Here is a 21,906-nt window from a genome sequence, read left to right as displayed (position 1 = left end):
CTTTCGCACAGAATGATGCCTTTTTAGGATTATTTCAGTATTCATTTCCTGATGGCAGAGCTGAAGTTTGCAGCCTGTGTGTGTCTATGGTGTGTGCCTATGCAGTGTATTGCAAACTCTCACACTCCTCTTTAAGGTATTTTACTGCTGTTGTCTCACTGTCTTTCCCTGAAAAAATATGGCTTTGATGTTTTATAGCTGCACAAAGGTGCCTTTTGTACTACTGCATTTCATTTCTTCTTTGCCTTCCCAAATCCCAGCTTGTCAGGCTCTCTGAACAAAACATGTTTTCTGTAGCTGCCTCTTTGCCACTGACCTAGTACCAGCATTCTTTTCCTTCTTCATGGCATCTCTGTTGTTGGTGCAAAACCTGTCAACTGCCCCTCCTCAGCTCTCTTGATGGGATGTGCTGTAGCTATGTTGTGCTTCTTGACCTCCAGATTTTTTTGTAACCTGGCAGAGTTCTTTGCTCATTGGGTAACTCCTTCAAAATTTTTCCTTTTAATTCATAACTTTGTTATTATCATCATAATAATTTTATCTTGGTTTCTAAATATTGTTTCAGTGACATCTGCTTGAGTCATGTTGTTTTCAAGTGTAAATTCTTATTTTCTGTTTCTGGAATAATTCTCAGGAAGCCTCAGTATTGTTGTTTGTAGGCTTGAGACAAAGGGTAGGTGAACGGAGGGAGAAGCAGGGTTGATTGAATAAGATATGGCAAGGGACAACAGACAAGAGAGTGAGCTGAAGGATGAACATAGAATGAAACAGAATCTGGGAGTGAAGAAGTGAGATTAAAAAAAACATTGGCTTGAAATAGAAGGAAAAAAAAAGAGAAATAAGATGCATAAAAAGGCTGGAGAATTCATGTAAAAATAAACATGCCAGCTATACAAGAAGGCTGTGAGATGAAAATAACAGAAATTGCAGGCTGAAAAAGTCAGAAAATCTTAATACAATGATTTATTTGAAGACTTAATTCAGCAAAGGACTTAAATATATGTCTGAGTTGAAGCACCTGTCTAGGTCAGTAGTTCCTCAGGAGGGATGGTGCAATCCATATAGTTTATGGCCTGATGCAAAGCTTACTGAAGGTGGTGGAGCAATGTCCATTACATATAGTGGTCTTTGGATTAGGGCTCTTGCGAACCTTTGAGCACATGCTGGAGAAGGCAGCAAAAAAAATAATGTATGGAGAACATTCCTGACACCAGTAAGAAGATGGCTTAGCTGATTTAATAGCTTTTTCTCAGTCTGTGATTCTAACAGCCAGGTTTGTGATATTTATTTAAGTATTCATGTTCTTGCAGTCATTTTTACATTTCCCTGTGTTTCTCTGGCAGACATCCCACAGCTCCATAAGTCTGGGGGAAGAGGATGGTTAGCATGTTGTTGCTGTGGGGATTTGAGTCTTAGTGTTCTGTATTGGTAATGCTGGGCATATAATGTTAAAACTTGCATGCTATAAAAGCAGATAATTATTTCCCTGCTACATTTTATACTCTGGTTTGGGAAAGGAAGACATTTCAGAATATTAGAAGAAAAAAAAAAGTTACAGTTTTTGGAGACTTTTGGAAATTGAAACAGAAAGAGAGGAGTAATGGGTTATCAGTCAAGACAGAAAGAGACAGCTTGTTCTGTCGAACAACAATAATGTTCATAGTCAGCCAAACACTTACACAGGAAAGAAACCCTAGACTGAAAGGTGAGTTTCAGAGACGTCTGTGTATGTTTCTGAAATGAGCTTGAATTAAGCTTGTTATTGAATTATGCTTACTGATGATGCGTGTTATAGTATCTGATTTTTGTTTAGCACAAGCTATTAATGTGATTGCTAGTTATCTTATTTCCAGTGCAGTATCTGGCTCCTTTTTTTTCCCCCTCCTGTCTTGGATACTTTTTATGTAACCAGGGTTGACACTGGGGGACTGTCATTTGGCAGAAGGCTCATCAGTACTTTTATTTTTATTTTTATTTTTTTTTTAAAGTGAGATGTATATTTCTACTTTCTATTTCCTATGGTGAACTTCTAGATGAATGTCTGTGGCTAGCATTCTGAAAGGCTGGCCTAATGTGTTATTCACATGATCTCCCACTGTGGGGATAGATTCCCTGCTTAAAAGAAGTCTTGAGCACTAAATGCTGTATGAGTGCTGTACTTGCTGTGCTTTATTTATGTTTGCAAACAAAGTAGGAAAAAAAATGTTCTTTTGAGATACTTTGTATTGTTAAATGCTATTTTGCCCTTACCCAGAAAGAGGAATCAGAGCTTGAGTGGACATCGGAGGTGCCTGAATACGTCTGCTGCTTGTGCAAATTTTTCTTTGCTGTTTTTCTACCATTTCCTTACCACTCACTTCTAGGGGAGGGCATGAAGGAATCTGCTCTCATTCTCAGACTGTTTTCCTGCGGGTTGTTACTGACAGCGAGTTGTCGTAATTTTATAGACATTCACCAAGTAACAAAAACGAGCTGGAGCTCTCATTCCAGCTTCCTAAGGACAAGATTTCCCAAAACAAAAATACACTACCACTTCTTGGAGCACTTAACATCTGTAGTAGTTAGGTGAAGAACTGAAGCCAGATTTTTAAAGATGCTTAGGTGCTTGGCTCCCACTAGAACTGAATTAGGTACTTAGGTCTCTAAGTACCTATAAATAGCTTCAAAAATTTGAGTGAATATGAAGACCTTCCTCATCCATCACTCTTGGCAGTGGTCCCATCAGAATGGAAGTAAGGCACATCAGCAAGGTGACATAAAAAACTTGGAGTCCTGTTTTCCAGAAGATGCACATATCAAGTGAATTGCTGCATTCTATCATGGCTTTTCGTGAAATAATCTTCTGAAGCAGATTTCTTACATTTGCTAGATGAAAAAGCCCTTGCTTGCATGAAAGTAAATATTTAATTTTTAAAAAGGACACAACATTATACTGTAAAAATACCCGCCTGTATTCCTGATAATCCATTTTTATTAAAACTGGGAAATAAAAGTAAAATTCACAGTTAAATTACTTTCTACTGTTTCTAGGGGATACTCTTTACATTCTAGTTGGTTTTACTTTTTCGTTCCTATATCCATTTATCCATTTTCAGTGCTGTTGTTCTAGACTTGCATAACTTTCAGGGAAAATTTATTCCCAAACATAAAACCCGTATGGATTTTACCTTTTTTATATTTAATAACATTTAACTGTATGTTAGCCTTTGAATCACTTTCTTTTCCAGTGAATCCAGATTCTGGGGCTAGTGCTGTCTAAGAAGATAATGTGTTTGAAGGGGAGCCCTTCGTATCTGTATCAGGAGGTTCTTCAGTGATACAACTAAACCAGGAGCATGTGCATGGAAGGCCCAGTTTGCTTGGTTCCTTGGGATGTGATGAACAACCACCTGCAATGCATATGCTTACTAAATGGTGCAGATTTTCTGGAGAATTGATTAAACTGATTCTTTTTAATGAACTCACATTTTAGTTATGCACGGGCATGTATTAAGTTTTGGGTTTGAGGTTTTCTTGAAGGAAGATGGGGAACAAACATTCAGCAATGCAATCAGGAAGAATGAAACCTAAATGATTGTGTTGACAAAACATTATTATTTGACAAACCATTCTGAAGAGTGACTGCCTTGTGTTTTAGTTCTATATTAAATGTCTGAAATATTTGAGCAAGTTGCTCCCTGTATTCTTTTGCAAGCTTACTTCCTCCACCCACTTCCCACCCCCAACTAAAGTATGTTCATCAAATTGCTGGGTTGGAAAGGTTTGTAATGAGGTCTTTGAGCTGTGTGTTTTCCTCCCTCCATATCCCGCTTTTGAACTTCATCTCCTATTAAATAAAGCAAATCCCAAACAAATTAACTGTCAAACAGTTATGCTCCATCTCTTCAATCTGCTTCTAGGTTTTTCAAAGGCAAGTGCTGCATAGGTAAGGAGATGTCATGGTCTAATTCCATCGATGTAGGAAGATAGCAGGTATGATTGCCTGAAAAAGCAGACCTACCCAGTGCAAGCATGGCTTTCTCCCAGTCGCACATTATGGCAGCTAGAAGGCATCAGCATAGTAGACTCATAATTGAAGTGGATGAATACAGCTCCAACCCCACACAGGCTTTCACGTTCTACAACATTAACCAGGGACGTTTCCAGCCCCCACATGTGCAAATGTAAGTATTACAGTTTTGTTACTGCTCTAGCACAGCCTTCTCAATTGTTATTGCCTTGTTGATGTGGTATTTGATGGACTAGTCAAAAAGAATGCAAAGAACACGGCTTTGCTGCCTTTCTAGTAATAATTACTATAGTGGTACAAAATCAGGCCATTTGGAAAGTGTAAGTACTTTGTTAAAGGGTGGGAGAAAGATCATTCCAATAGCATAGCTTTAATGCATAATAGTATTAAGAAAATAAACAACAAGCAGTGGTAATGAAATAAGAGATTGTACAAGGCTGATACTTTCTGAAATCTTAATAGTTGTTTGTTTGCATTGTGCACTTGCTTATTGATGTAAATAGCTGTTGAAATACCAACCCCATCTCTGTACAACAGATATTGTTTGGTTAGTTATACTACAGCTGCATACAAAGAAAAAATGACATCAATAAGTAAAATGGTGTGGGCACCCATCCGATAACTTACTTTCATACCAACATGCCGAAGATGCCAAGTGCTTAAAAAGTAATTAAAATAATGTGTTTGTTTCTGACTTATTATATAATGATAGCATCCGTAAAATCAACTAAATGATTTACTTGTAATGTAAAGTGGAGAATTATAATTACAAAATGAAACCTGCCATAAAGTTTAAAGCCAGAAGGAAGAGCAAAACAGTACAGCTATTACAAATAAATTAAGTATAAAATTTTACAGTAAAATATTTTTATAGGGAATAAAAATGTCTGCACCATTTTATTGTGTGTATTAAAGAGAAAAGCAGCCTTATCTTCAGATGAGAAGACTGGTTTTCTTTTTTTTCAAAGGAAACTTTTTTTTTCTTTACCAAGACTGAAGAAATAATCACCCCATTCACATTTTTGGTATTTAAAATGAATTGATAATTTCCAAACGTAGAACATGATTTCTGCATTTGAAAAAAGTCAGCAATTATGAGTGGTTGAATGGTGTGTGACTGTTTAGTGAATGTTCAAGTACATTCTTTGGCATAAAGATACTGTGTTAAAAAAATCTGGAGACAACATACACTAGGATGGTGAGCAAACCGTCATTTTTTGGGGGCAGTATATTAGTTTATAGTCTGTGTTTAGGGCTTTTAGGTACTACTGAAATGCAAACAGTAAAATGAGTTGAGTGTTAGCACTGGGAAACATCTTTTGTTTATAGAGCTGGCAAATAGTAGCAAAAGTACAAACAAACAAATGCAGGTTCAGAAATACTTCGATAAATTAAAAAAAATAAATGCAGGTTGCTTTATTTGTCAAAGCTTAGCCATTCTTTGTGCATATTCAGACAGTTCCTGGGCACTCATGAATTTGTTCACCAGCCCTAAAAGCTGAGTGTTTTTCACTGAGCTGAAAATAAGTTATTTATTAGTATCTACTTTGTACTCAACAATACGCTGCTTAAATTTCTAACCAGTAACAAATCATATTACCAGAGGGCTTAGAAAATCAACTGCATGATAGAAGTTCAGAACCTAAGCAAGTAGCTGAAAATAAGCTATCCTTAGAAAACTGTTCTTCAGAATAATTTAGCAATCTCTTACGAATGATAAATACCATTGAAAAAGCTTGTGCAAATAGAAAAACAGGCTAAATCAATTGAAATATCTACCACAATCTGACCTGTTCATTTCTTGGTACAGAAATTGTAAAGAGTGTTTCTGAATACCAGCAGGATTTCTTTTGTCTTCTATGACTGAATAGAACAGTGACAAAGAAGGGGAAAGTATATACAAAAAGTATAACAAAATCACCTTTTATTCACATAATTATGGGTGAAATCTTAGCCCTGCTTAGTCGATGCAAGTTTTGTCATTAACTTCAGAGAGGTGAGGGCTTTGCTCTGTTTGTATGGATAGCTCAAAATAACTACATGGGTGATGTTACAGGCAATCACAGACTTCAGACCTTTTCACATCTGAGCTTGTGTAAACTACTTGAACTATAGTTATTTTTCATGCTTTTCTTCTGAATTCAATCCTAGAGCTCTTCCTTGGTCCTCAGTGCAGTTCTATATTGTGTTTAACTTTTTATCATCTATGACATACTAATGGCACTTTCCTAGTCCCGTTTTAGTCCACCATTCCCATGTTTGTGAGATGACTGGGTTGCCAGTGATGAGAAGGGTGGTAAATACTGACATTGTTTTCACATCCATCAGTTGTTCCTAGAAAGTTCCTGTCATGTTTCTTTGGGAAACTTCACTAAAGTCTAATGTCTTTTCTCTGAGGTTTTAATTTTGTTTTTCAATTTCTCTGCAAGTTTACCTATTGCTTTAAAGAAAAACAGAAACCTTTGCACAAAAATAATCAGATCTTTCTTCCTCTGCTCATGCTGCAAGCAGTGCAGTGCACACCTCTTTCACATGACTATTCTCTGGCCCACTGCACAGGCTCTAAAAGTTAAGCATAATTCAGCAACAGGAAAATGCTGTCCATACCTCCCCCCTCCCCATCCAAACTATAAGAAAAAGCACCTGTATTAGGTGCTGTGTAGGTTGCTATGGTGTGTCTCTTGTTTTTCCATTCAGCTCCAGAGAAGCAACAAGGGAAATGCATCCCTGACGCACAGCTTGTGGCTGTGCTGTACTTTAAAAGATTTCAGAGTGAGAAGCAGCAACTGCTTTAAAGACTACCCTGTGGTGAAAAGTCAATAAATGGTCTCTTAAATCAGTCCGTATCCCTGGTTTGTGCCAGGGTAGTATGCATAATTCAAGCCAGGCTTACTGGTATGACCTATAGCTCACTTTGCCAAGTGCTGGGCTGGAACAGCAATAATCAGAAGTTTGTTTACTGAACCAATGTTTAATCTTTTTAGCTTCAGTGGCTGTAACTGTAGCCAGGGTCAGCTCCCCTTCTTTTTCTCTAGTTGTCCCAATTCATTTTGATGAGGAACTCTGTGAACTAAATGCAGCACCCTTCACATAGCTTGTACCTTAATACAACCCTCACTCACACATTTGAAACCCATCATTCTCCATCCTTTGGTACCATCCATGGTACCTCCACTCACCAACCATGGAGCTCCTTCTGTGCCATCTCTCATACATGCAAAAAGAGAGGCAAAAGTTGCCACATTTGTCCTGACAATAGTCAGGACTGAACGTACATTTACAGCTGTTGTCAGGAGAGTTCTTATCTTACTTTGCATTACCAACATGCAGCTCCATTGTTTGAGATTGGGATCTGCCATACCTACCCCACCATCTAATTATTTTCTCATCTTCCCTTCTCCATGTGCCTGTGACCCTCTCACAGCATACATACTCCCTCAGCCACGCACATAGTGTTTGCAGTTGCTGTGTCTCAGGGTCCAAACATTCCCCTCTTTTTCAGCTGAGTTTCACAGCTTCCACTGTGTGCATACTTACATGTATGACCAGCACATACATACTGTTCTTTGGGTATGATCACGTGGGTATGAACAGTATATACTGTGTTCATTGGGTATGATCTGATCACAGCTAATTTTACATGTTACCTCACATTTGGGTATTTTCTTCTCAGAAAATGTCACTTTAGAGAGAATGCTATACGGTACTCATAATGGTTTCTCCAGTGTCCCTGTAAAGGAAAAAAAAACAACACTCATGAATAGCTGATGCTTAGTATAATGACTTAATTAAAAAAAAAACAAAACACTCAATTTCTTCATCCTAAAAGGTGTAGGAAAGGTGGGTACAAAATAATTTATTAATGCCCTAGTTTTGTAGTTGCACTGTAGAAAATGCTAAAAACTTTTTTTAAAAAAAAAAATATAACATGATTTGAATGTTTTAGATTTTATTCACTTGTCTAGTAAAGTTTTGAGGAACACCTCAGTTTACCTGACTATAAATTTACTAGAATTATTCTTTTACTTAGTGAAAAGACCATGTGATTAAAGATGATTATCTTACGTCTTTCAATACAGTTTCTATTGAAAATTACCTGAGTCAGTAGACCTACTTTTTTTGAGAGTCTATTTATATAACAGTAAGATTTTGAATTGAAGCACAAGCAGCAAGGCATGTATTATATACTGAAACAATAAACAAAACAAAAACTAATTTTGTTTCTCCTTTCAAAATAATTGTTTTAAAAGTAAAATAACTCATAACATTTCTGTATACCTCTCTGGTTTCTAGTGACATAAATATGACTCTTGCATCTCTGGATTTTTGATTTTATTTCACCAGAATTCCCTAATTGGAATAGCAGATATAGTTTAGCTGCGTATAGATACATTTGCTTCTATATGTTGTAACAAAATATAGATTGAGGGTATAAAATTGAATGAGTTGGAAATAAGTATGACTGATATTGCAGAGAGGTGTTCTCTGCTTTTCTCTCCTAAATCATAAGTAAGTCTCATCAGATTGGGTCAGATCTTTTCTTTTCCTCAGCTTAGAGTAGCGAGATTGGGCTTTGAACAATGGAGCCTCACCCCTCAAAGCATCTGATTTAATTAGTATAATTAAGCCCAGAAAGTTGCCACATTTGTCCTGACAATAGTCAGGACTGAACGTACATTTACAGCTGTTGTCAGGAGAGTTCTTATCTTACTTTGCATTACCACACTGAAACATATCTCCAAAATGTGTTAATTAAATTTGTTGGAATAATATAACTTGCAGAAAAAAAAAGTTATAATTAAAAAATGCATTTAAATATATTTATGTATCTAAAATAAATCTTTGTGTACCGTGTAATCATATTTAAACAATGAAACAGGATAGCACTGTTCCTTTGAAACTGGCAATGCCTTTGATTTTTTTGTATTTGTTTCAGAGTTGCTGCCATAGTTCAATCTCTTTTCCTTAATCTCTTTAAATTAATACAGCTACCCAACAAATACTGAAAATGTTGTGATGTGAACATCAAGAATTTTTACACCTCTCATTAGTGATAGATTTGTTTTAATAAATCCATTCCATCAGACATATCTAGAAGAATGTGCAATCTTTTGTAAAGGTAAAAATTGGTATTAGAATTGCAAAGTAGACACTAAGAAGTTCATAAGTACTTTATAACCTTATTATAATGCATTTCCTGCAGGGTTGATTCAGTGCCCCATGATGCTCCCAAACCTCCGGGATATACTCGTTTTGTCTGCATTTCTGATACTCACTCGAGAACTGATCCCATCCAAATGCCATATGGAGATGTGTTAATACATGCTGGTGATTTTACTGAGCTGGGACTTCCTAGTGAAGTAAAAAAATTCAACGAGTGGCTAGGTAGGTATTGAATTCTGTGTGGATTTGAAAGTAAATTTGTTTACTGAATGTGTCTGCCCCTTCTGCCTCCCAGTAAAAAACATTGTGCAGTCAGGAATTATGAATATTAATTTGTCTTTCAAATTTGAATGGCAATGAGAAGGAATCACTTTTTTTTTTTTTTTACAAGTGTTTTTGCATTTTTCCAACTGAGCAAATAAGATTTGTGAGACTATTCATCTGTTCTGCCTTCACACTCTCAAGTGTACATTAAGCAACTTTGTGGTGTTAGCAACAATTTAAGTCAGTAGGCCTGTAATGATTTACTTAAAACCTCTTACATAAATTGTTATGGCTTTGCTTCCCTGGAAAAAAAAAAAAAAAAAAAAAAAAAAAAAGTTGTTGTGACTGAAAACATTTGTCTGTTTAACCCCAGAGGCTCATAGTTTTTTATCTGGGGCTCAGCTGCACTGCAGCGATGAATTCCAGACAAAGCAAAACGTGTGCCTGTGGTTGCTGTCTTGGATGTAGCAGACCAGATGTAGATGCCTTCTGTAGGCAACTGTTGGCATTGGTAACTGAAATTCTGTTCCACTGGGCAAGAGAGTGGTGATTTACATGTACTTCTGCAGTGTTTTGTATATGCTAAAAAAAAATGTCAGTAAAAACTGGAAATCATGCACTGTATCCAGACAAAAACCCTGATCTGTATTGTTATCAAAAACAGGGTGAGAGGAAATGAAGGACTTGGGAAGAGTAAGGACAGAGTTTAATGGTAATGGATTTTAGTTTTTATATTGGTTTTATTTCCTTTAGTTTATGCATTTTGCATTTTCTCTCTTTTTTTTTTTTTTTTTTTTTTTTCTTACAGCATTCCACACTAGAAAGGCACAAAGCTGACATACAGATGTAGGCTGAAATGGGGTATAAAGAAAGGCACTTAACAATTTAAGCAAATATTTACTAGCAAATAATTATTAGTTAAGACTGATATTTACTTCAGCTTGGAAACCTAATAATATGCCCAACATGGAGCAATTGCATTGTTCTGTTGCACTCAGTTAGGGGCAGTCTGCAGGGGTAGCATGCTCTGCTATTGTGCCCTCTACTCTGTCTCTGTCCCCAGATAGAGCAGGTCTGCTGTACAACAGAAAGCAAATAATTCTATTTTGTAGGTCTCTACCATGTATTACACTGAAAATAGCATAGAAAGATAATACAAACCATATGGTTATCCATTCTAAATAATAACAATTTTATTTATCTGCTAGTGTGGGAAGAAAAGTGCTTTGGGACATCGCTAGCAAGCAAAGGTGGGGCTACACACATTATTCACTGAACAGTATTTTTCTCCCTAGTTCTCCGTCTGCCTCCCTGCTGGTCACAGCTGTACAGTGTTCTGAAGAAGTCCTTAAACTGAAATCCTCTCAGTTTGGTCAAGAGATTTCCCAAGGCATTTCTGTGATGGTCTCTTCATCATTTTTATTCCAAAAGAAGACCTAATTTTCTGACTTTTTAAGGCATCCTTCCAATTTCATGGTAGCATGCAGTTTGGGAAAAGGTGATCTGTGCAGTTTGGGATATATTTGTGCAAGAACATCTCTGAGATATGTGAGGTTAAGAAGTAACAGATCTTTTTAGCTCGTTAGCAATTTGAAAAGGGAAATTCAACTCAATTTTTGAATTCTGAAAAATGCAATAGAAGAATAGTTTGGAGTCACTTTGGCTTCATTCAGCTAGCATTTAAAGCTTTGTTCCAGTTCAAAAATGTAAGCTTCTTTTCAGTTATGCTCAATAACATTTTAAAATGAAAACTGTAGCTATTAAATGAACAACTTATGAATTCACAAATACTTTCAATGTTTGCAACAATCTGTAGTGTGGTAGAATGGTTAAAAGTGTTCTCTTTAAGAAGAATTTTCAAAAGTTTTGCAGGTTACTCATTTTTCTGTGAAAGGTGCTAGTCCCTGACGGTTTGGATTTTTCTAGATAGCTGTTTCCAGTATTTGCCATGATTTTCTAATTGTAACTCCCACAGCCTATCCAACCTTCTCCTTCTTCCTTGTGTGCCCATTTTACTAGTTTCTTGAGAAGGTAATTGAGAGACTGGCCAGGACTTTTACTTTCAGCCTCATTCTTATCTGTTGCCAACAAATTTACTTGTATTCTCCTTTTTCCTATAAGCTAGCAGGGCTAGCTTTCCCAGGGCTTTCCCAAAACTAGCAGGGCTAGCTTTCCGACATAGTTATTTTGTTCTTTCACGTATATCTTCTGCCATCAGTGGACTACAGCTTTGTTTATGCCTTGGAATAAAGAGTAGAATATTTTTATGCCGTCCCTCAGCTTCCTTTTAGGCACTAGATGCATGTCCTACTTCTTCTAATAGCCCATATATTTATGTGTAGCATTTATTCCTCACTTTCGGCCTTCTGTTCTATCATATACCCTTGAGTCTCTGCCACCCTAGTCTATCAGCGTACTTCATCTATCAGGAGGCCCTTCAGCAAGTTCAGATTTTATCTTTCTGCTCTACATAAAATGTCTGTTGCTGTCTGATGCAAAGTATATTTTACATTAACATCATTAACTTCTGTGAACCTTATGGTTATATCGAGCACATGCTCAAGTGTTATGCTAATAGAAGCACATTGGCTTGTTGAGTCATACCCTAAAATATGTTCTCTCTTTTTTAGGGTAACTGTATGTGGGTACTCAGGAAGGCCAGATGATATTTCTCTGTAGCACAGCATTGTCTTTGTCTTCCTTCTTTGCCCCTTAGTCACCTACTTTTATACCTTTTATTCTCTCACTTCTACAGCCCTCCACTGCATTTCATTTCAGTTCATTCTTCTCAGTAATCAGTTGTTTTCTTCTCCTTTTCTTTTTCTGAAGCCTTCTCCCCACCTTTCCAGGGAGAGATTTGAGGTTTTACCAGGGCTAGGCTGATGCCCAACTGTAAGGAGGAGATAAAGGGCTGGTGGTAACTGGATGTGGATATTTTCTTAGCTTTAGATAGGTGGTCCAAAGACTTCCTGAGCCACAACGTTACTGCGTTTTTAATAAACATTTACAGATTTTTCTTCTCTGAGTTTTTTAACTGCCTTTTGAATCTGTGCAAATTTTTAATGCAGACATAATCTTGTGGCAGAGAGTTCAACAATGTAATACGGATTGTGTGAAGAACTCTGTATATTTTAAATTTGTCATCCACTAGTTTCATTTGGTATTTTGTAATTCTGGAAGATGCAAGTGAACAGTTCCATTCTTCATTCTCCTCCAGAATTTATAGTCTCTTCCCATATCTACCCTTCAGATATTTCTTAGGCTGAAGACTGTTTAGAAGTCCTTAAATGCCTTTGATCATCTGTGTCTCTCTTTGTACATCTTCTTGTTCTTTATCCTTTTAAAAGGTGGAGAGACTAGGGCTGCACATGTACTGATTTATGCCCTGTCATAATGAAATTTCCTGTTTTGTTCTCTGTTCTTTCTAATGTTGTGGATTATTGTTTTCATTTTTGACAGTGACTGAACAATGAGATGGCCTTTTCATAAAATTGCCTGTTATAATGTAAACTTTTTATTTTTGAATGGCAGTATCAATTTCAGAATCAATCACTGTGGATCTACAATTAGGCTACTTATTCCAGTACTTACTGTTCTGCTTGAATTTATGTTCAGCTTCATCTGTTCTCTTATTGTCCAGTCATGAAGTACCATGACATACTTTTGCAAATCAGGTTTCCATTTTGCTACCCTTATTCAGGGGAGCTTAGTAATGGTGCCAATGGTGCTAACATGGTCATTTCCTTCCCCTCTTTTTCCTGAATTAACCTTTCTCCTGTTTTTATATTTCTCCTTTTCCTTTCACTATATAGCTTATTTTCTGAATGTACTTTTCTTCCAGATTTGTAAATCCAGTTATCGGGAATCAGAAAAACATGAAGTACAAAGCATGTCTTATGGTAGGCCTGGATGGGAGGCCATGAGGACAGTGAAACTTTCTAGTGATGTTATAAGAATGGGTTGTTCGACGTTTTGAACATACCCTAGTTTTCCAGTATGTCCATGAGATTTTAATAGCATCACTTTAAACAGCTGAAAATAATTCAACTGAATTGTTTTTAAATATACACTAATCAAGGCTAGATAAGGTAGGATTTATTGTGCTTGCTATGCACTCTGGCTAACTTTGTGCTAATATTTGTCATTATTTTTGTTACTTATTCTCAACCTGTATATAAATCAAATGTTCTATAGGACAAGTACAAAGACAAATGTCCTGCTTTGGTGAACTCATCCAAAACTGTCTCTGTTTTGTTTGTCCCATACTCTTGGCACTAGAAATTGCCTGCTTGGCTCAGTTGCTCTTGTAATTCCCTTTGCTCAAGACTGTAATATCATTTCCAAATTTTATATACTCTAGGACCCACTGTCACTTTGAGATTGTGGGTAACTTTCCTGGAAATTTAACTAAATAGCTGGTGTGTGATATACTCCCCAACACATACTTTTGTATTCTCTCTGAGAATTATCTTCTGTGTATGGATTGAAAAGATTACTTAAACTAACACATTTTATAATAGCTGTTTCTGTGTGTTTGCTTGAGATTTTCCAATGTCAAATATACTTTTCCTATTAGAAATTCAAATTCAAGCTAAACTTGAAAAAAAAAAAAAAAGAAGGTAGTTTTGGTAGCTTTGCATTGTAGTGGAAAACAGTAATTACCTCTTCAGATTATTTTCCTGAAAATATTAATCGTACTTGATTATCATACATACACACACACAAATTTGATTAAATTATTTCACTTGCACTTCAGGAATTGACCTGGGCACATTCAGCTCAAAATATAACATTTTTCTCTCTGACTGAAAAAAATGTTTTTAGATTGAAAATGCCTGCCTAGCTTTAGTAACTAGCACTAGTAGAATCACCTGCTTCTGGTATTAGACTGGAGAACAAAATGAGATAATTTTAGTCAATAAGCATTATCCCTATTTTTAAGTTCTTGATGAAGAGTAAAAGATATCCAAAAAGTCTGAAACACTGGACTTAATTTTACTTTTGCTTTTGTGATAGATCTTGTGAAATAATGTAGTTAATTATCTTCCTCTCTTAACAGGTATTTTATATTTTTAGGTTCAATAATTCTCACATTTAAAACAGATTAAAATTGTGTTGAAGAAGAAAGAATATCAACTTCAGAGCAGCAAAAAAATTAGAATTTATAAACTGTAGTCATGCCATTTTGACCATCAGTAATTACACTATTTTTATGTTAATGCAGAAACCCCTTAAAAGGAGTATTTAAGCACTAATTATCCATTTACAAAAGAATGCCTTTGGAAATGCAGTGAAAAACATTGAGCTGTGTAGGGATTTAGAACAAATGTCATTTTTAAAAGACTGGGCATACTAAAAAAAAGTGTTGTTTTTATTGCATTTCTTAAATGTGTGATGGCTCAGATCCATTTGTACATCTAAGGCTCAGACAGTACGGTACAGAAAAGCAGAAAAGTGCACTGCAACACGCTCTTCCATTATTTCCCCAGTTCTGGGATTTCATGTATTCTGAAGACTTCTGAGCATTAAACTGGCTGCCAGGAGTCTCAAGAAATATTTAAGCTGCATGCCTGTACTGGGAAGATGAGCCAGAGCAACTGCTTTCCAGATATGCTTCCCATGCTAATGATGAGAAGCTGTAGGAGCTCTGGGAGTGGTAGTTGCTAAAGGACTTTTCATTCATTCCATCGTTCTAAATACATTTATGCCTTTTTTTTTTTTTTTTTTTTTCCACTTTGTACTTACATTGAGGTTGCTGCTTTCCACTGTTAAAGCAGAACGTAGCCAGCCTGCAAGATTCTGAGCCTCGGGAATAGCACATTTAAAAATGGCTTGTGGTTCTCATAAATACTGAGATGTCTGAACTCTCCAGTTTAAGCAAGTGAGTAAATTTATCCAGCCTTATTCTGGACTAGCAGACAAGTGTAGCTTTAGGACAGTGAGACCCAGAAGTGCAAAGAACAGCCAGGGAAGTGAAAGGTCTTGAATATAATTCTGCAAACTCTAATTGCCTCTGGCTGAGATACTTGAAGGAGTCTGAGGAAGACAGGCAACCAAATTCTATTTTGTCCTCTTCAGATTTTACAGCCTCTTCATCATTCCCCCTTGTAAAATTGTGAGAATGATGCTTGATCCACCTACCACATGAATGTGTTGGAGGATTAATGATTCTCAGCACAGCACTTTGAACACCTATTACCAAGCACTGTCCGCAAACATTAAACATCATTATTAGTGCTGTGCACCTCATACAGTGACACGACACACAGTTCTTTGTAGTCTTCCCTTGCAGAAGGTGACAACTGGTAGATACTGAAAGCACCTCTGTGGGATCTGAAGATCTGAACAGGAATCTGTATCAGGGTGTAGAGAGATCCATGTAGGAAGTCTAAAGTATTTTTGTTATTTTTTAACATAGTTCTCAATTTCCTTTGCTTTCATTGTTCCCAGATAAACCAAAACTAGAACACTCTAAAGGGCAAAAAACTGGTTGTAGAAATTTATATTCTCAAAAAGGTTTATTATGTAATACTATAACTTTTCAGAAAATAGCAAAAAAAATATTTATGAAAATGAACCCCATGGTTTATGTAGTTGGAGATTCTCAAACCATCAATTGCCATAATCCAAGGGGGCATATCAAAGGAAGGTTCAGCTGAGGCAAACCTTGCAGTTGTGCAATTTTTTTGATATCTGTTACTGACCACTAGAGGATGGAAAATACAGAGATACATAATCTTGTGATGAGACTCACTGCAGCTACTCTCATGGTGTAGTTTGCAGTATTCATGGGGTTGGTTCTGTGAAATTACTAGGTTATTAAATAAACTAGGCTAAAAGAAAGCCATATTGCCTTTAGAAGTAATTTTGGCCAATTATTATGCATGTGTGTTTGTATAAAACACAGTATATCAAAGAATTTAAGTTGGGCTATTAGCTGTTTGTTTTTATTTTTATTTTTTACCTTTATCTACTTAGTTAAAGAAATCCTGGTTTGCAAATGTGAGCAATATTTTATGTGTTTGTTGTTTTAGTGTTTGACACAATTACTCGCTTTTACAATGCAAGAGATCTTGCAGGTTATAGATGATTTAGGAATGAGTGTTCATTTACAATATTATTCCAGATTACACACCATACAATAAGTATGTTAATGTGAATTTCCCAGACATCAGCCCCAGTGTTTAAACACAGAACTGTCAAAGAGATGCTAAAAAAAGTAATCTGAGACAGTTATGCAGTCTTTTTACTATATCACTCACTGCTGTATTCTAAAAGGTTGAAATGAGAGGGAGAAAGCATTAAGTGGGCACTTACATGTTTGTCACTGCTTTTAATGAATACTAAAAATTCTGCTCAGTACAATATTGGGAGAGAAGCAAAGCACATCTGCTTGTAGAAGTTGGCATTTATCTCTGTGAGCTGTAAGTTGATAACAATTGTAAGCTAAAAAGGAGGTCACTGGTTGGTAAAGATGCTTAACCTCTTAGTACAAGAGGAGTCTGGAGTATAAACATCATGCATTTGCTTTTGAATTATTTGCAGTCTTTATCTAATTTAAGGAGAAGTCTTGCTGTTAGAATAGGATGAACCTTTAAGCACACAGAAATCTACTTTGAATTAACTCTCATGCAGAGAAATAGCAAACTAAGACATATCGCTCAGTGCTTTGCATTATGCAGTTTGTAATTCAAGTGACAGTCCCCCAGCATTTCAGATTATTTTGTAAAAATTATGTTCACTGTAAAAGGACCTGCTGTAGTTTAGAAGTTAAGAATTGCTGTAATAATTTTCTAATTGGTGTATAAAACCACAAAAAATTAGATGTTCAGTTGATTTTCTTAATTGGTAGTCTATAGTAATGAGAGGAATAAACAAAGATGTTACGAGCTAAACAAATATATATTCTCATACACATTATATTACCAGAGCTATTATCAGATTCTTATATTAACCAAACAAAGGCTAAGAATCTGTCTGAGGAGTGCTTGCCACAACTGACAGAAGACCTATATATATAGTTAAGAAGTTGTTAAGGTGATAACATTTTTTTGGCTAAACACCATAATAACAATAATAATAGTACTACTAATAATAATGTGTACGAAACAAGTGATACACAATGCAATTGCTCACCACCCACTGACCGATGCCCAGCCTATCCCTGAGCAGCCAGCACCCCCACCCCGGCTAGCCACCCCTATATATTGTTTAGCATGACGTCAGATGGTGTGGAATACCCCTTTGGCCAGTTTGGGTCAGCTGTCCTGGGTCTGTCCCCTCCCAGCTCTTGCTGCACCCCCAGCCTGCCTACTGGCAGGACAGAGTGAGGAGCTGAAAAGTCCTTGGCTTAGTGTAAGCACTGTTCTGCAACAATTAAAACATCAGTATGTTATCAGCACTCTTCTCATCCTAACCCAAAACATAGCACCCTACCAGCTACTAGGAGGAAAAATAACTCTGTCCTAACTGAAACCAGGACATGGTATTTTAATGATTTTAATATGGAAAGCTGTTCAGGTAAAATTTTCCAACCAGGTCTAGTTGTAGTTCACCAGGTTACAGGGTTATTTTAGCAGAAGCTTCTCAGATGTGAAGAACAGGGAGATTCCTGGTCTTCAGCAAAAATTATTGTCCTGATTTGGCTAGTCAAAACAAGAAATCAGGATAAAAATGCAGCTTTCTCCCAAATTCCCCAAATTCAAAACTTAACTTCTGTTGTTGTTGTTTGTTTGAAAATACATCTTTGGCTCCCATAGCATATGTTCTTGAATGTATTTCTTGGCACTCCTGAAGGGCAGATCTATTTCGTACATTTGGTGCCGTAATTTTACTGGGGAATTAATTTTGTTCTGTATATGTGCACAGAATTCCTGTGACAGATTAATTTTCTTTAATATCTTTGTATACGTAGAGCTTCTGTATTAAAACGGAGTTTGCTACCTGCCCACCTGGAAAGCCATATGCTAGCATCAAATGTTAATTGGTTATCAGCTGGGTATTTAGTCCTGCTCATCTGCTAAATGTAAAGAAACTTATACTGAAGTTAATGGAACATACTCTCTAGTCCTTTTAAATAGCTTGTCTACCACAGATTTGTTCTGTTAGAATCACAACACAAAATGAGTATTTAATTTGTTTCAGCGTTATGGGCTCTTTAAAAATTCTTGTTCATTTTCCAGTGTGGACTTGGAGACACAAAAGATAGAGGGGACCTGTGGAGGTCATCAAGTCCATCCTCCTTTTCGAAGCAGCTCTAGTTACAATAGGCTGCTCAGAGCCTTGTCCAGTTTAATTTTGAACATCTCCAAGGATGAAGATTTCACAGCTGCTCTAGGCACCTGTTCTACTATTTGACCATCCTCACGGTATTTTTTTTTTTCCTTAAATTGAGTTAAGGAACTGGATTTAAGAAAAACAACTCAGTAGTTTTGTTGAATGAGGTTACTCCATCCTAGGTGCACGTCTTTGCATTCGCTTTTGATAAAGTTTGATGTTTCTGTCAGCCCATTTTTCCAGCCCATTTTTCCAGCTTTTGGATATTCCTTAGTATGGCAGACCTGCCTTTCGCTTTGTTGGCAGATCCATGCCCCTAATTTTGTGTTGTCTGCAAACGTGCTGAAAGTGCACTCCATCTGATCATCCAGGCTGTTAGTAAAGATGGAGAACAGCGTTGGTCCCAGAATTGTTGGCTGAGGATAGCTATAGTGACTGACTGCCAGCTGGACTTTGTACCATGGATTCTGGCCCTTTGAACCCAGTGACCCAGCAGTATTCAACCCACCTTACCATCCATCCATATCACCGATTTAGCTATAAGGATGCTATGAGAGTGTCAAAGGCTTTGCTGAAGTCACAGTGAACAAAACCCAGTGCTCTCCCTTATTGATGGAGCCAAACATGTCCTCTGAGAAAGCAATTGTGTTAGGCATGATTTGCCTTTGTTAAATCAATGATGGTTATCCCCTCTAACCTTAATGTGCTTAGAAAATGACTTTGTGGGTGATTTGTTCAATAATTTTCCCAGGCCTGCTGTCTGGTAATTCCCCAGATTCCTCTTCTTGCCCTTCTTGAGGATGGGTGGGACATCTGCCTCTTTCTAGACATTGGAAACTTCTGTGATATCCCTGATTTTCCAATGATAGACAGCCTGTGTCCATCTATTGCAACACTCCAGCTGCAAGCTATCCCACTATGTCTCCATAGTCTCAGAGATGTCACAGCTCTCCACTGTGTGTGGAATTCTCCTTCCTCCTGGTAGTACTCTATGCTGTGTGTCTGAATATAGGTACCTGAGAAGAACCACAGTCAGGCTACTTTCACAAGGGCAAAGTGAGACCCTTCACCATCCTGTTACCACCCAGCTGCTTCCTCACTGCGCCCATGCCTTCGCTTCATGGTATGACAAACCTTCCCCAGCACACCTGCTTTAAAACCCTTCCTACTGCATTCCTACTGAACCCATTGGCATGGACACTCTTGACTAAGTTTGCCGAGGGAATCCCATCCCTGCACTTTGCTCTTCAGAAAGGGTGCCGTGGTTTTAAAAAGGAGAGCCCTGCTTTCAGCACCTGCTGCACAACCAGATACTGACTATGGGATGCACCCCCTCCCACCTGAGCTGTTGAACCCCTAACTGGGAGGATTGAGTTACCACTGGGGCTCCATCCCCTTCACCCTAGGGTTGTTAGTCACCCTTGATGCATTCAGGGTCATAATGATTGGTGGCTACATGGCTGAGTGGTAAGTAAACTTTATATTTAGCATATGAGTATTTTGGAAAGAAAAAGGAAAACAGATTAGCAAATTAAAATGCTACTCAGTGCTTTTAGTAAGGCTTGTTTTCATGGAGCTTGCAAATGGAAGACAAAGGGACCCCTCTGCACTGTAGCCTTTGGTAGGAATCATTCTTGCCAAAGCCAGGAAAACCTTCATAGTGGAAATTCAACATTCTCAGCTCAGTTTGTTGAAAAAGGGACAGGAAATGTTCCTGATGTCATTTCTACCCATCTTGCCATTAGCTCCTATGAGCAGGTGTGGGAATAAACTGGTCAACCTAGAAGTGTTTGAATGATCTCTGATCAAGAGCTGCTTGCACAAAAAATAATAGATGTAAAAGTGGTTGTTCTCAAGTTATGGGCACGTCCAGAAACTCAGGCTGTAGAACAGCTGTTGGGCTGTGTGCTCTTGGAGAGGTCTTGGTCCTAGCCAAGGATCAAACCAGGGCTAGAAATTGTGCAATAGTCTGTGCCTAGAGTTGGAAAACCATATGTGTTGGAAGGACATACTAGAATAAGAAAATACAAAATAATTTAAATATAACAACAATAAGTAAAAAGCTGTAGATCAGAAATAGGAAAGAAAGTTGCTGCTCTGAGGTAGTTTTCAGATAAATATCGATCAGATATTGCTAATGTTTTCTGGATCTTTAAACTGTAAAAAGCAGTTGTAACATTAGCAGTTTCTCAGGATTGTGCTCACACACCATGTTTGATTGTGTTCCTGCTAAAGTAAGGTGGTACTGGTACCTCTTAGGTCAGTGGTACGAGGATTGTGCTGTTAGTGCAGCAAGATGTATAGCATTCGGTGCTGACTTCTGCATGTGGACTAGCCATAAGAATTGGTAAGTACTCATCATGCTGGAAGCAGGGAAGGTAGGAAACATGTCAATAATATCATGGTCTGATAGCTGAGAATCTTTGTCTGTACCCATTTAATTGAGGTCTTATACATATAGTTCATGACAGCAGCGCCCAGGCAAAAACAAGGTTTCAAAGATTTCCTTCTAAGGTTAACTTTGCACTCTGAGTGTGCCTGGTGTAAAAAATGAAACATATTCGTAAGTCTTCAAAGGACAAAGTTGAAGCAAAATACTGTTAAATTTATGTGCAAAAAATAGCAGCAAAAATACCTCTGTGTGTTTGACAAAAAAATAAGATTTAAAGGGTAAAGAGAGCTTGTGGAGAAGAAGAGAGGGAAATAGGTTTAGCAAGCTGCCACCTGGTATGGAATGAAAGGAAAAGAAGAAAAACTGAGTTGCAAACTCATCAAAAACAGAGTTGTTAATTGAAAAGCTGACAGACCTGTAACTTGTGCAGTGCTTCTGGCTGCCACTATAATAAATGTAACTGTACATTTAGAGTAATTTGCTAATTTGCCTAAGTAACACCCACAGACAGCAACATGACATAAATACATTAGTGGAAGCAACAACTATAACCAGCTCATACAGGTTCTTGGCTGCTAGATGGATGGATCAGATGAGCTGAAAAAGATTTACACAACAGAATAGAAATGGAATTGTTAACAATATTGTGGAATGCAGGATTTCCATTTCCTTCCTTCCTTCCTTCCTTCCTTCCTTCCTTCCTTCCTCCCTCCTTGCCTTGCCTTGCCTTGCCTTGCCTTGCCTTGCCTTGCCTTGCCTCGCCTCGCCTCGCCTCGCCTCGCCTCGCCTCGCCTCGCCTCGC

At 37.4% G+C, this 21,906-nt stretch overlaps 1 protein-coding gene across 6 annotated transcripts in view; it reads left to right on the top strand.

Moving 5' to 3' along the window:
* Nucleotides 1-21,906, top strand: part of MPPED1 (metallophosphoesterase domain containing 1) — a 65,440-nt gene that overhangs the window by 10,896 nt on the left and 32,638 nt on the right. For 4 of the 6 annotated variants that reach the window (XM_035310775.1, XM_035310750.1, XM_035310756.1 and 1 more), the window contains exons 2-3: nucleotides 3,900-4,163; nucleotides 9,213-9,394. In XM_035310775.1, the coding sequence (XP_035166666.1) occupies nucleotides 4,012-4,163; nucleotides 9,213-9,394 (334 nt within the window). In that variant the 5' untranslated portion in view covers nucleotides 3,900-4,011. Of the gene's footprint in view, nucleotides 1-1,367; nucleotides 1,706-3,869; nucleotides 4,164-9,212; nucleotides 9,395-21,906 lie in introns of those variants that run through there. The other 2 variants (XM_035310767.1, XM_035310780.1) reach the window with 2 other exon arrangements.

This window comes from Oxyura jamaicensis, chromosome 1, assembly GCF_011077185.1.
Source record: "Oxyura jamaicensis isolate SHBP4307 breed ruddy duck chromosome 1, BPBGC_Ojam_1.0, whole genome shotgun sequence".
NCBI lineage: Eukaryota > Metazoa > Chordata > Aves > Anseriformes > Anatidae > Oxyura > Oxyura jamaicensis.
The sequence above is the reverse complement of the archived record's forward strand: the minus strand, read 5'-3'. Positions and strand labels throughout refer to the sequence as shown.